The 13,540-nt window shown below is 46.0% G+C and overlaps 1 protein-coding gene across 7 annotated transcripts in view; it reads right to left on the reverse strand.

Annotated features, from left to right (window-relative positions):
* The window catches only part of HMCN1 (hemicentin 1), a 531,017-nt gene that overhangs the window by 134,839 nt on the left and 382,638 nt on the right, over positions 1 to 13,540 (reverse strand). For all 7 annotated transcript variants that reach the window (XR_015058458.1, XM_085882362.1, XM_085882361.1 and 4 more), the window contains exons 65-68: positions 12,731 to 12,855; positions 11,941 to 12,121; positions 7,990 to 8,087; positions 5,803 to 5,969 (exon numbers count right to left, since the gene is read on the reverse strand). Coding sequence is in view for 6 of the 7 variants with exons in the window: in XM_085882362.1 (XP_085738488.1) it covers positions 5,803 to 5,969; positions 7,990 to 8,087; positions 11,941 to 12,121; positions 12,731 to 12,855 (571 nt within the window). In the remaining variant the exon portion in view is untranslated. The remainder of the gene's footprint in view (positions 1 to 5,802; positions 5,970 to 7,989; positions 8,088 to 11,940; positions 12,122 to 12,730; positions 12,856 to 13,540) is intronic.

A 13,540-nucleotide genomic window follows, 5' to 3' on the forward strand; every position in this document is an offset into this window, starting at 1 on the left:
GAAGGTGAGGTACCCCAATTTTCTCTATGCAGATACATGTGGCATCGCACAGCGGCTTTACATGTCATACCAACACAAAATCAGCAAATTTGCTCGCTTATTTTAATACTGTTTTGATGACAACCATTGCCATCGTGAAAACGGGGAAATTATTCTGACCTTAAGGATGGGTTCTTCGCTAGTTGTATTGGGTTTTACAGGTTCAAATTACACATATTGTGAGAATTGTCCATTGTGTACTCATGTTGCGATATTTCAAGTAAAAGTAAAAATCACCGTTTCGAACATGTAAAGGGTCCGACATATGGCACAAACTTCAGTTTTATGAATATTTTTACGAATTTACTTGAGGGGGGGACAATAAGAAGGGGGAGAGGGAGGGGGGAGAGAGGGAGGGGGGAGCGAGGAGGAAGAGCGAGCGAGGAGGAAGGGAAAGTGACAGGGGTGGGGGAAGAGAAGGCAGCAAGAGGTGAGAGGAAGGGAAGGCAGAGGTATGGTGGAGCGTTAATTATGTTCATGCTGTCTCATCAAAAATGCTTTTGCTTAGAATAGCAGTGAAGATGGAAACAAAATAAAGTCTGAAATCCATTTTATACCGGTCATACTATAAATACCACCCAGAGACAAACACCGCCCGGGCACGTTCAGAGAAAAACTCCCATTCGGACAAAAATACCACGCAGACACATTCGGAGAGAAACACTGCCCGGATGCATCCGGAGCCAAGCTGTCCAGAGACAAACTCTCGTCGGAACATAAAAACCGAACATAAAACAGGTTCAGAGAGAAACACTGCATTGGACATGTCCTGAGAGAATCTCCAGTCTGGATATGTCCAGAAACGAACTCCCATGCGGACACGTTCAGAAATGAACTCCAGTCGGGACACATCTGGAAACGAACTCTCGTCCGGGCACGAACTCCTGTCCAGACATGTCCAGAGACAAACACCGCCCGAACGCGTCCAGAGAAAAACTCCTGTCTGGACATAAATACCGCCCAGACACATGCGGAGAAATTCACCACCCAGACGCATCAGGAGCCAAGCTGCAAAGGGAAAAACTTCCGTCTGGACATGTCTAGAGACAAACCTGGCCTGGACAGGTCCGGAGATAAACATGGTACAGACATAACGAATGTCGGGATATATCCAGAGACAGAGAGCAGAGACAAAGACAGAGACAGACAGAGAGAGAGTAGGGGAGATACCAGAGAGAATATGTTATGCTTGATGAACAAACCACACACACTTGGCTATCAGCAATTTTTTAGGAATTAGCAGGTTGGAGTCAGTGTGATTACCTACTACAGTACATACTGTGTACTGTATAACCTAAAAACTATGGGTAGCTTCAACCAAAAAACACTGTTGCATTTAAATAGACATTTCAGGGAGATGCTCACAAACATTAATGTTCATAAACAGCTGCGTGTGATGGATGGAAAAAAACATTGGCTCAATAATATAAAAAACACGTTAATATGGCAATCTCTCCTGTCTCTCTCCGTCTCTCCCGCTACTCTTTGTCTCTCTCTCTCTCTCTCCTGTCTCTCTCCGTCTCTCCCGCTACTCTTTGTCTCTCTCTCTCCTGTCTCTCTGACTCTGTCTCGAGATATCTCGCTCTCGGTCTCGCTCTCGGTCTCTCTCCCCCCTCTCTCTCTCCCCCTCTCTCTCTCCCCCTCTCTCTCTCTCTCTCCCCCTCTCTCTCTCCCCCTCTCTCTCTCCCCCCCTCTCTCTCCCCCTTCTCTCTCTCCCCCTTCTCTCTCTGTCCCCCTCTCTCCCTGTCTCCCTCTCTCTCCCCCTCTCTCTCTGTCCCCCTCTCTCTCTCCCCCTCTCTCTCTGTCCCCCTCTCTCTCCCCCTCTCTCTCTGTCCCCCTCTCTCTCTCCTCTCCTCCTCTCTCTCTCCCCCTCCCTCCCACCTCTCTCTCTCTCTCCCACCTCTCTCTCTCCCACCTCTCTTTCCCCTCATGCTTACCTCATCCCAAACCCCCTCCCGCTCCCTCTCATCCTCCTTGCTCCCACCCCCCCTTCCTGGAGTGAAAAGCAACGGTGAGTGAGGCGTCTCTCTCCCCACCCCCTTTCCTCTCTCTTCCCTCCTTCCTCGCTTCCCCTCTCCTCCTTGCTACCAACTTCTCACTCCCTCCCTTCTCTCTTATCTCCTCACCCTCCCCCTCTCTCATTCTATTGTATTATTTTTACTTCCATCAGGCTGAAGTTTTTTTTTGTTTTTTGTATACACCGTCGAGGCTCGTATGAGAGCTAACACAGAAAACGTACAACACAGGGTAAACAAGATGAACACCACAGGGACTTTCAGGTCCTTACACGAAAGGAACTTTCAGGAAGGAAAGCAGGGAATTTGAAGGAGGTGGGTTTGAGGTGGATTAGCTGCGGTAGAAAAAATCGTGGTTTTGGATGCACGAAGATAAGAGATGGTGGTGAACAGCTGTTTTGAAGACCTGGAGGGAAGAGTGGGATTGAACAGAGTGTGGGAGTTTGTTCCAAAGGTGGGAAAAAGAGAGGAATGAAAGCATGAAGGTGAGCAGGTCAGGGTGCCAGTCCGTATCGAAAGCAAGCGATATATCTCGGGAGATGGCTCTGATTTCATATCTTGCATTGAGAATCTCCATCCATTGTTGGGATTGCAGAAGCAGCATATCTTGGGTAGATTGACCCGGTCTGAATCCAAATTGATGATGGGAAATCAAGTAATTGGAGAAGAGGAAGGATTTGATGTGAAGCAATCATGGATTCCATAACCTTGCTGATGATTGGGAGAAGGTTGATTGGTTTGTAGTTGCAAGGATCCGTTTTTGCACATTTTTATGCAGAGTGGTAACGTTTGCTGATTTCCAAGCAGATGACAGATGACCTTGAGCAAATGAGAGGGTGAGTAGAACAGAGAGAGGGTGAGCGAGAGAGGGTGAGCAAGAGTGGAGGAGCAGGTTGTTTTGAGGACACTTGGGCTGATGCCGCCTGGACCGGTTGCAGAATCCAAGTCGAGGTTTGACAGCAAGCTCTCCACCTTGTCAGGAGAAAACGACACAGACTCCAGGAACAGCTGGGTGCGACTGTGTAAGGTGGGTCCAGAAAGAGATTGCTTTGGGACACAAGATTTAGAAGCAAACACAGAGTTTAGGCATTCAGTGTGCAGTGTCAGCTGCGAGGCCATTTGAGGTAAGGGAGGGGATGGAGGGTGAACATAAACAGAAACAGACTTAGACTTAACTAGAAACCAGAAACAGACTTCACTGGATGCCACCAGGATTTGGAGAAGGGACGCAGGTTTGAGAGTTCAGACTTGAGATTAGAAAGATGTTGTTTTCTGGCTCTCCTGAGGGGAGAAACACACTTGTTACAAGCTATGTGGAAGGAACTGAGATTGCCTTCAGTTGGATTAGCCTTCCATGAGGCGATGGCAAGTTGTTTCAGGATAACTGCCTCGCCACAAGCTTCATTGTACCATGGGCAGGAGGAAGGGTAAGACAACTGAGGACGAGATGGGGGTAAATCTGTGCATGAGAGAGAGAGCAAGTTTCTTTGAAGGAATTCCCAGGACGAGCTGATGTCGGAGGAAGTAAAGATGGCAGACCAGTCTTGAAGTTTGTTGGCTGCTTGAAGTCCCTGCCAGTCGGCTTGAGTGAAATGCCAGAATCGACGGCACTGAGATGATTCTCTCATAACAGCCAGAGAGATGTTTACTTTGACAAGCACCTGATCAGATGAACCGATTGGAGTGGAGGAAGAACGGCAGATATTTTCAGGGAAATTGGTCAAAATCAGATTCAGAAAAGATAGAGTACCGTTGGTTGAGATGTGGGTCGGGAAGTTGACAGATTGTGTCAGTCCCAATGAGTCATAGAAGTCTTTTGCTGAAGTGCCATGACAGGTGAGAGGTACCCACACCTAGCCAATTGGCATGATAACAATTGAAGTCACCACATATCAGTTAGAGAGAGTGGGGATAAGAAGATAGAAGTTGGTCCATGTTTTCAGAGAGCGAGGTGTAGATGGAGTAATCACTCTTTGGTGGATGGTACAGTACACATATAAACATGAGGAAGGAGTGGAAGGGAAGCCATAGCCAGAGGTATTCCTGTAAGTGTGGGGGAGAGAGGGCAGTGCATGGTGAGTACGGAATGGAGTCTTTGATAAAGAAAGCAACTCTGCCACTGGGACGAGGCCCAGGTACGTCATACTGAAGGAGGGAGTAACCAGGGAGAGATTTGAGGGAGTCAGCGACGTCTTCAAGGAGGAAAGTTTCTGTTAAGCCGATTATGTCTGGTTTGCAAGTGGCAACCTGTATGGAAAGATGTCAGGTTTGAGCAACGGCCCCAGATGTCTGAGGTCCACACTGTGAAGGAAGAGGGAGTGAAGGGTGTTTTGGGTGCAGGGGAGGGGAGGGATGGGAGAGAAAAGGACGAGGGAGGAGGGGAGGGGAGGGAGTAAGGAGAGTTGTTGAAAGTGTGGGGGATGGCAGACGAGCTCGGGGAGAGGGCCGGATGAGGAGGAGAAAAGGTTAGGTGGTAATGGGTTGAGGTACAGTGGGGAGTAATAAGAGAGGGGGCAGAGGGCAGTTGAAGAGTGGAGGGTGTTGAATGATGAGATGGATGAGAGAAGGTGGGGGAGAAGGAGGAAGCTTTGTGGATGTGGGGGGGGGGAGGGGGGACTTTGGGAAGGGAGAGTGAGGGGGAAGATTGGAGGGAGAAGGGTGAGAGGGGAGAGTTGAGGGAGAAGGGTGAGGGGGGAGTTTTTGAGAAAAGTGAGAGGGAAGCATAGAGGGGGAAGAGTGTGAAGGTTGCTGTGAGAGGGAGGGGAGACGGCCAAGGTGCAGGAATGCGATGGAAGAGGTGTGGAGAAGGGAATGATGAGACTTGGCAGAGGCATGGTGAAGAAAGGAGTGGGCAGGGGGAGGTACAAAATTTGAGGGGTTGGGAAGAGGTGGAGTTGTGCTGAGAGGAAGGAAGGAGCACACGTTTGTGGTGATGAGTGCACTGATAGAGAGAGAGAGTGAGATACCTGTTAGGTTAGAATGGAGCCCACAGATGTTAGAAAACCACACACTTTGGTACAACCGAAGATGAGCTGATACTGAAGCAGAAGACAGTGTAGAGGTGCCAAGAGCGGAGGATGGATAAGAGGAAAGATTGGAGGGGTAAGGAGAGGGGATAACAAGGGATAACTCTTTCTCCCCCCCCCCCCTTTTCCCCTTAATATTCCCATCAGCCAAGCGTCGGGTTGTATTTGCTAGTTTATACTACAAGAGAGATGTTTGTCTGTCTGTGCCAACATTTTTCTCAGAGATGGCCAAATGGATCTTTGTCAGACTTTCAGAGGTTTATCAACGAGTGTCGAGGAGTGTTTTTTGGTAAAAAAAAAGTTTTTGAAAATTTTGGAAAATAAAGATTGAATTTTTTGGATTTTTTTTTTCAATCATTCTACACAACCTCAGCCTTTGTTGGTCCGTGAAAGGTAAAATTAAATTATCCCTGACCCCATTCCTTCGTGGGTGTAGGGAAGAGTTTAGGCCCCACAAAAAAATAGGCCAAAAAAATTTGATTTCTTCAAAATGCAAACAGGACTAGAACAGCACCAGGCTACACCAGGCACCCCTGCTAGTATCGTATATGTTCAAGCTCCCCCATAAGATAATGTCAATGTGTAAAATCAAATATACGAGCTGATTGACATTGTCAGTGAAGTGAAGTGATCGTGTGGCTAGAAAGACCGCCGAATGAGTCAGACATTTCGTTATCATCACAATCATCACCATCACTTCAGGCCAACAATTACAGCTTTACCATATCACTGGGATTGATGTGTTCTGCAAGTTCAAAAGGTTCTCCATCCTTTTCCCAAGAAACCGAAGGAGGGGGTGTCCCTGACGCCTTACAGGAAATGGAGATGGCTGTACCCTTCACCACCAACATTTCCTTCATGCTCCCTTCATCCTCTAGTTGTGGACGCACTGTAGACAAGGAGACAATTCGTTTTATGATACGATGTACACATAAACATCCACATCGGCTATGTATGATAGTCTGTGGATGTTTACACCAGAGGTGAACAATACAAGCATCAAATGTTTATTCTCATTCAGCCATTCAGAAGGACTGCACAGGACTCTAAAAGAACAATACAGAGCAGGAATTTTGAAGGACATGTTCCAAGTCTAAGTTGGAGTGAATGACAAAATCATCTCTTCATAGTTTTGACTTAAATCTGATATGCATAGTGCACATCTCTACTCATTTTAGTATTGGATGTTTCAGGTGAGTAATGCTCACCATGCATGAAGCATCTGTTACTAGTATTACTGAAAGGAGCAGCGACAGTCCGTGGTGTGGCCGTCGCACTTTATTCGAAAGGGTCCCTGCTGTCACAGAATAATAGCGGTGGTACCGTTGGAAAGCAAATGATCGATTTACTTGGAACAAAAATGACAAAGTTGCAAAAGGTTGTGTCAGTCTGATTGATAAAATGCCTTTTAGTACGACTCGGAGCTTAAAAGGAGGTTCTATCAGTACCATTTTAGCTCAATTGGAGTAGTCACGTGAGCTTATGCGATCGAGCAGTGTCTGTGAGTAAGTGAGTGAGGTGAGTGAGTCTGTAAACACTTCAGTCATTACTGCTTGAACCAAACACATCGATTTTGATGAAACTTGGCCACAAGCTTCATATGTGATGCCAAAAGAATGTGCATTGATTGCATCAAAATCTGCGCTCATTAAGGAGATCTACGGGGGAGGGGGTGGAGGTTCACCCCGCAAAATAGGTATTTGCTCTCTTCTCCGAAACTACACACACAATTTTGATGAAACTTGACCACAACCTACATCATCTGTGATGTATCAAAGTTTATTCACGCCATTAAAAGAAATCGTGGTCTAAGGAGGTCTATTGGGGGGGGGGGTTCCCCCAAAATAGGTATTTGCTCTCTTCTCCAAAACTACACACACAATCTCGATGAAACTTGACCATAACCTACAGCACCGGTGATGTTCCGAGTTTGCTCATGACATAAAAAAAATCAGGGTCTATGGGGATCTGCGGGGGGTTTAAGGGGTCTGTGGGGGGGGGTTGAGTGACTTTTATTCCTGATCCAGGTGAACTTCAGGACGCACGGTTCTATTTTTATGATTCTGCGACAGCCGGGACCTTTAGGAAGAAAGCGTGATGTACATGCAAGGAGCACACAAATATATACATCTATAACTATATATATATATATATATATATATATATATATATATATATATATATATATATATATATATATATATATATATATATATATATACACACATAGTAATACTTCACAAAACAATTTAAAAAAACTAGAAGGGCACTAGCTCGGGAGAGCGCAGACCTCCACCAGGATGATTAGTTTACATTTTGGATCCCAATGATAAACCGGATCTGGATTCAGACCTGAACTAAAATTTAAATTGGCTTGATCTGTCACCTCATCAACTCATCCACCAAGTTTTGTCCGAATCCGTTGACAACTTTTCCAGAAATCCTGCTTCATGTCAATTTTGACCCGATCTCTCAATGGTGAAAAATCGCTTTAAAAATAGTCAGATCCGGATCCGGATCCAGATCATCACCAAAATCGAATCATTTCATCCGTGTCACATACCCAAGCTCTCCACAAAATTTCGTCCGAATCCGTCAACTTTTTGAGATGTCTTGTTCACAAAGAAACAGACAGATAGAGGTGAAAACATAACCTCCATCCACCTTCGGTGATGGAGGTAAATGTATAAAAGTACACAGAAAGGGCACACAAACAAAAACAACAACCGTTTTTTTTTTCCACAATTCCACAAAGATTGGTATTCCCGTCAGCAAAGCAATGGACCACATATCCTGCTGGGTCACCATACATGTTCAACTGTGTGTGTGTGCATTTCCATTATACTCAATCTGTTAAATAAGGAAGTGAGCAGTGGAAGTAAGCCCGTACATCCCAAGCAATTGCTCACCTTGAACCAGGAGGTGGAATTTCTTCTGCACGACACCAGCACGGTTTGAAGCGACACAGGTGTATGTAGCAGCATAAGCTGCCAGTGCATGAGCAATACTGCAGAAGTAACGTATAAAACATTCCTCTTAACTTTAAGGTCTTTATTGGAAGTCATCCCAAATCATGCTTTGCTGTGACGACTTCCAGTTTATCAAGTCACTTTTGTGTGAAACGTTTAACAGCTCTGCTTACTGTTTCTTTTACAGTGTCTGGGAAATATTTATATCCGGTGATATCAAAAAGAATGTCACATAAAGGCTCAGAAATCTGTTTCGTCAAGTGAATCATAAAGTAAACCATCTTGTTATGGAGTAAAAGTGATTAATTTCTATCTTCTTCGATACCTATAAAAGGCAAATGTATATATATATATATATATATATATATATATATATATATATATATATATATATATATATATATATATATATATATATATATATATATACTGTTACGGCTGTGGAAATTCGCATTACACCATAAAGGGCCCACAGGTGAGATATCTTCATAGGTACATGTGTAGTTAGCCCAAACCCGTTGTATAGAGGGGATTATTGTGATTCATCGGGGCTGCGACGCTTTGAGTTTGCCATTTTTTCTTTCTCTATTGTTATTTTCGACCATTAAGCCGCCAACAACGCAAACAGCCACTACCCTTACCTTCAGAACTCCATCCCGCAAACATCGCTTCACCGCCGTTCCCAAACGACACCATAACCATCAAACCACCACCAAAAACCCTCCACCACCTTTGCCTCTCTCCTTCACAACCAACAACCGCACCACCTGTGAACACTGAACGTCGGGCTGTCTCGGGCCCGTTTGGCGATTGGTGCCGAATGTACCGAGCCGCGAGCGCGAATGGCGGCCTTTGCAAGGGGAAATTCGGATCAGAAACGCTTCACGCCCACTTCTCCTCCGTCCAATTGGCGAGCGTGGGGCGGCTTGGCCCCGCCTCCAAGCGTGTGTATGTGAAGTCCGTATATTCAAATTTTAGGAACAGGAGAGGTTCACGCCCATTTTTGCCCCACCAATGGCTGACCAGGGGGGGGGAGCGGCGTGGCCCCGCCTCCACTCGTGTTCTGATCCTAAAATTTGCATATTGGCTGCTCCTGCCGCCTATAAAAAAGGCGAGCGCAAGGCAAATTGGAGTTGAGTTGGGTTTTGGAGTTGCTTGGGGAGTGTCGTCAAAAAGAGAGTTGGGTTTTGGAGTTGCTTGGAGAGTGTCGTCGAGAGGTTGCTCCTGGTGGACAAGGAGCGTGCGTTGGCGGGGCGGAGTTGAGTGCGCGCGGTGGAACTGCAAGCAAGGGAGCTCGGGTCCGAGGCAAGAAGGACGGCGGTCGGCGACGAGGTTGTGGTGTGGGGGATTGCTCGTCTCGTCGTGGGACCCAAGCCAGCCAGCCACTCCCCTCCCCCTGGGCATCAACAATTCCCCTTTCCCCCAAGCTGAGATTGTGCAAAAGGGGGCCCTGTTCCCACCCCACCCCAAACGTCCTGCCAACTAAACCCGCCAAGGGGCCCGGAGTCGGGGCACAGCGGCGCGGCCACATTTGCGGCTTGCCCGCCAATGCGTCACGAGGACGCGGGTAAGACCTCCCCGGTCTCGCGGACCTGGCCGCTCCTCCAGGTCACGCGCACATTTGGCCTACGGGCCTGTCTGCCTCCTTGTCTGTGAGGGTGTCTTCTTTCCTTTGCTTTTGTGTAAATGTGTGTTGGCGCCATCTGTGAAGTAAAGCTGGATAAGTGTTGTCGTGTGTGCGCGTAGTCGGTTTTAGCTCTTACATCTGCTTTATGTGCATTTTGAATCTGTATGGCTGTATATACGTGCTTTCCGTGTGCCGGGAAATAAAATGCTTGCTTGTTGAACTGTGCCCGTTTTGCTTCGTCTTTTCTTTATTGACCCTCCATCTTGCTTCACGTAAGGGGTTCGTAGTGGGTGCAACATCCCGGTAATTAATCTGAACCGTCCAGGTCGACGATAACACTGTTCGGTTATCCCGATAGTACGGAACGGGCCGCCCAAGCGGCTCGTGTCCGGAGTCGACCTGCGGCGAGGTACGATCGCCCGGTTTACAATCCGCGTGGGTACTTAGGTAGGTCGAGTTGGGCGAACAACCCTATCCTACGCGGGTGGCCGATTGGCACGATTGTGGTGAGGTCGAAAGGCCCACCCGTGACTAGCTCCCGGCGTTGGTCTGAGAGGGTCACGACAAAATTGTCCGTCCGGTGGGCGACGTGCCGCGATCCGAGTTACATGGCCGTCCGCACGCCGGCGGGCGCGAATTCGCAACAATACGTTACATATTTTACATTACCAACTCCAAAGTTGGGGTAAAAATACAATTTTGTGTGGGGGGTAACATAGGCTACGTGTCCGTGGCCTCGCGCAGGAGTGTTGGGGGGGGGGCAGAGGGGGGCGTAAATTCTCAGTGTAAATTACAATTTCCTTTTTGACCTGGGCAACGCTGAGCTTAAAGCCCTCTTCACATGGGTAAATTTGTCCTGCCTTTCTCCCCCTCCCCCCCCACACTCCTCCAATGTCAAGTCCTCAGACAATATTTGGAACGACTGTTCAAACGCTATTAAGTATCAGTCAATTATTTCCAACTATTACATTCCAAAGCAGCATGTAGTTTCACCTGCTCGGGTAGGTGGGCAGGAGAGCTCTGTGGACTGAGAAAGGGGCAGAGGAGCTGGCTGCTTGGGGTGGTGAATGGTTTAAAATGGTGAGTTGAGGTGATGCTAGTTTGGGTTTGTATAAAACGAGAAAGCGCCCGCCTGTCCCGGAATGTCTCTGCAAAGCCCGTCCGCATCTACTTTGGGGAAAAAATAAAATTAGGCGGTGTCAGGATCGAGCAACGCGGGAGGTATTATTAATGGGATATTCATCACAGCCTTCTTAGATGTTGAATTGCGGATGATATGCAACAACACAGTAAGAGGAAGACCAAAATAAAAATGCGTTTGTCTTCAGACGTCTTCTTATTCAGAGGTATTCGGGGACGGACACACCTGGAAATTGAAACAGAGCTCCAATCAGTCAATCAATTAATCAATTTTTGTGATTGGCTCCAAAGTGTTACTTATTCACCGTTCTCTTCCCGTGCAACACAAGGTAAATCTGCCAGTAAACTATAAACTAAACCATCTTTTTATGAAATGAAAGTAATAAAGTACTGAACAAAGCAATAAATGCTATTATGAAGGAAACATCGTTATGACGTAAGCAGAGATTGGGGAGGTGAGTCATGACGAGCATGTCCTACATGCAGGGTCTCTATTACGTGCCAGTAGAGCCCGTTGCCACAGGAGGACCCCCTCCCCACAAATAAGGGCCTCCCAACATCAGCTTGCAATTTTTTTGAAGTATCTTGAAAGTCCAGTCATTGAATTTGACGTTTCCAATAATATTGCTGACCCTGATTTTAAGCCCCTGAGCACTTCCTCTAGCTGGAGGAAGTGCTGTAAATTCGAGTAAATAATTCTCTGTAAATTCAACGTGGAAGTGAAAAAAAATCAGTTATTCACTGGGAATTATTTACTCGAATTTACAGCACTTCCTCCAGATGGCGGGCATACTTGTGCAGGGCATCAGTTCTGTGTGTGATGAATTTTTTGCAATAAATCTATTCTCTTCACCTGAAGATCAGTCATCATTTGATTGGTCCTCAAATAGAAGGACTCCCCACTCGAAGTTTTGCAGGGGGCCACCCACATACCTAGCAGAGCCCCTACCAGTTTGTGCTGTAAAAGTACTTTGCTATCCAGTATTTTGTGATTCACCATAAAATGTGTTCCTTATAATAAAAAAAAACTTTTTCATTTTGTGCACAAAGTGGAGCAAAGCCTGTGGGTATTCCTGTATAAAGAAGGTCAGTATAAGCATCACTGAGAATGACACCTGTCTCACCGCATGATGTGCCTCGTTGATGTGGGATGCAGGTGGGATGAGATTGGCAATGGCAGATCATTCTTGAGCCAGGTGAGTTTCGGAATTGGCGAACCCGTGACATTGCAATAGAGGCTGACACTGTTTCCTTCTACGACTGTAATGTTGAGCGAGTCTGAGCCCCCTGCTACCATGGGGGGTACTGGAGAAGGAGAGGACTGAGCTTTTACACAACATTGATGTATATATATATATATATATATATATATATATATATATATATATATATATATATATGATACTTTTGATGCATATTCGTATACTCAACAAAGCCATATACACATATCATTGTAGGTATTAAATAATCTTGAATGGACAATCTCAATGGGGGAGAACACACACACACACACACACACACACACACACACACACACACACACACACACACACACACACACACACACACACACACACACACACACACACACACACACACACACACACACACACACACACACCACCTTCCTAGTAGTAGCTCACATCTTTGGATAAAAGCAAAAAAAAAAAACACGAATTTTGGGGGAAAACCTTAAAAAGCATTCAAGTGAAGGTAATGAAAAAGAAAAAAAAGAAAGAAAAAATATCATAATGCATAAAATACATTGACAATCAAATAACATATAAACAACAGTCTATCTGGGACGAATTTAACTTCAGGCCCATATTATTAATGTACAAAATAAGACTGATTACATTATTATGGCTCATAATGAAAAACACGAATGCTCACCAAGCCATCTTGCATACTCACCAAACACGTGCACGTCATACACCTTGTATTCCTCACCAGCCGAATTGTTTGCGACACACACAAACCTCCCAGCATTATCGGTGCTCACGTTTGTGATTGTGATCATGCTGTCATTTTCTGAAAACCTGAACAGTAAGTGTGTGTTATGACTAACCACTCAGGACACTCACACATTTCTGTGTGAAGTAATGTGGTTAGTGGAATGTCGGTAGCACAATGCAGTTTAGGGAAGTGTTCGTAAAGTGTAGTGCAATGGTTATACTTAATGTACTGGAAAGAGGTTTCACACAAAAGGTGGTTTGATGTAGTGGGGAGAGGTCCTTTCCAAAATGAGGTTTGGTGTGGGGAAGAGATATCCCTTACAAAAGGTGGTTTTATGTGGTGGTGAGAGGTCCCTACGAAAGTTGACTTGATGTGATGCTGAAAGATCCCTTAGACAAACATGTTGTGGGCACATGGTTTGATGTGGCAGTGAGATCCTGAACAAAACGTTATTTGATGTGGTGGCGAGAGTTCACTTACAGAAGGTGGTTTGATGTGGTGGTGAGATCCCTAACAGAAGCTGGTTAGATGTACTGGTGAGAGTTCCCTTACAGAATGTGGTTTGATGTGGTGGTGATAGCTCACTTACAGAAGGTGGTTTGATGTGGTGGTGATAGCTCACTTACAGAAGGTGGTTTGATGTGGTGGTGAGAGTTCACTTACAGAAGGTGGTATGATGTGGTGGTGAGAGTTCACTTACAGAAGGTGATTTGATGTGGTGGTGAGATCCCTAACAGAAGGTGGTTTGATGTGGTGGTGAGAGATCCC

The sequence above is a fragment of the Eptatretus burgeri genome, chromosome 5 (genome assembly GCF_056783735.1).
Source record: "Eptatretus burgeri isolate ZD-2024b chromosome 5, Ebu_testis_v1, whole genome shotgun sequence".
Lineage (NCBI taxonomy): Eukaryota > Metazoa > Chordata > Myxini > Myxiniformes > Myxinidae > Eptatretus > Eptatretus burgeri.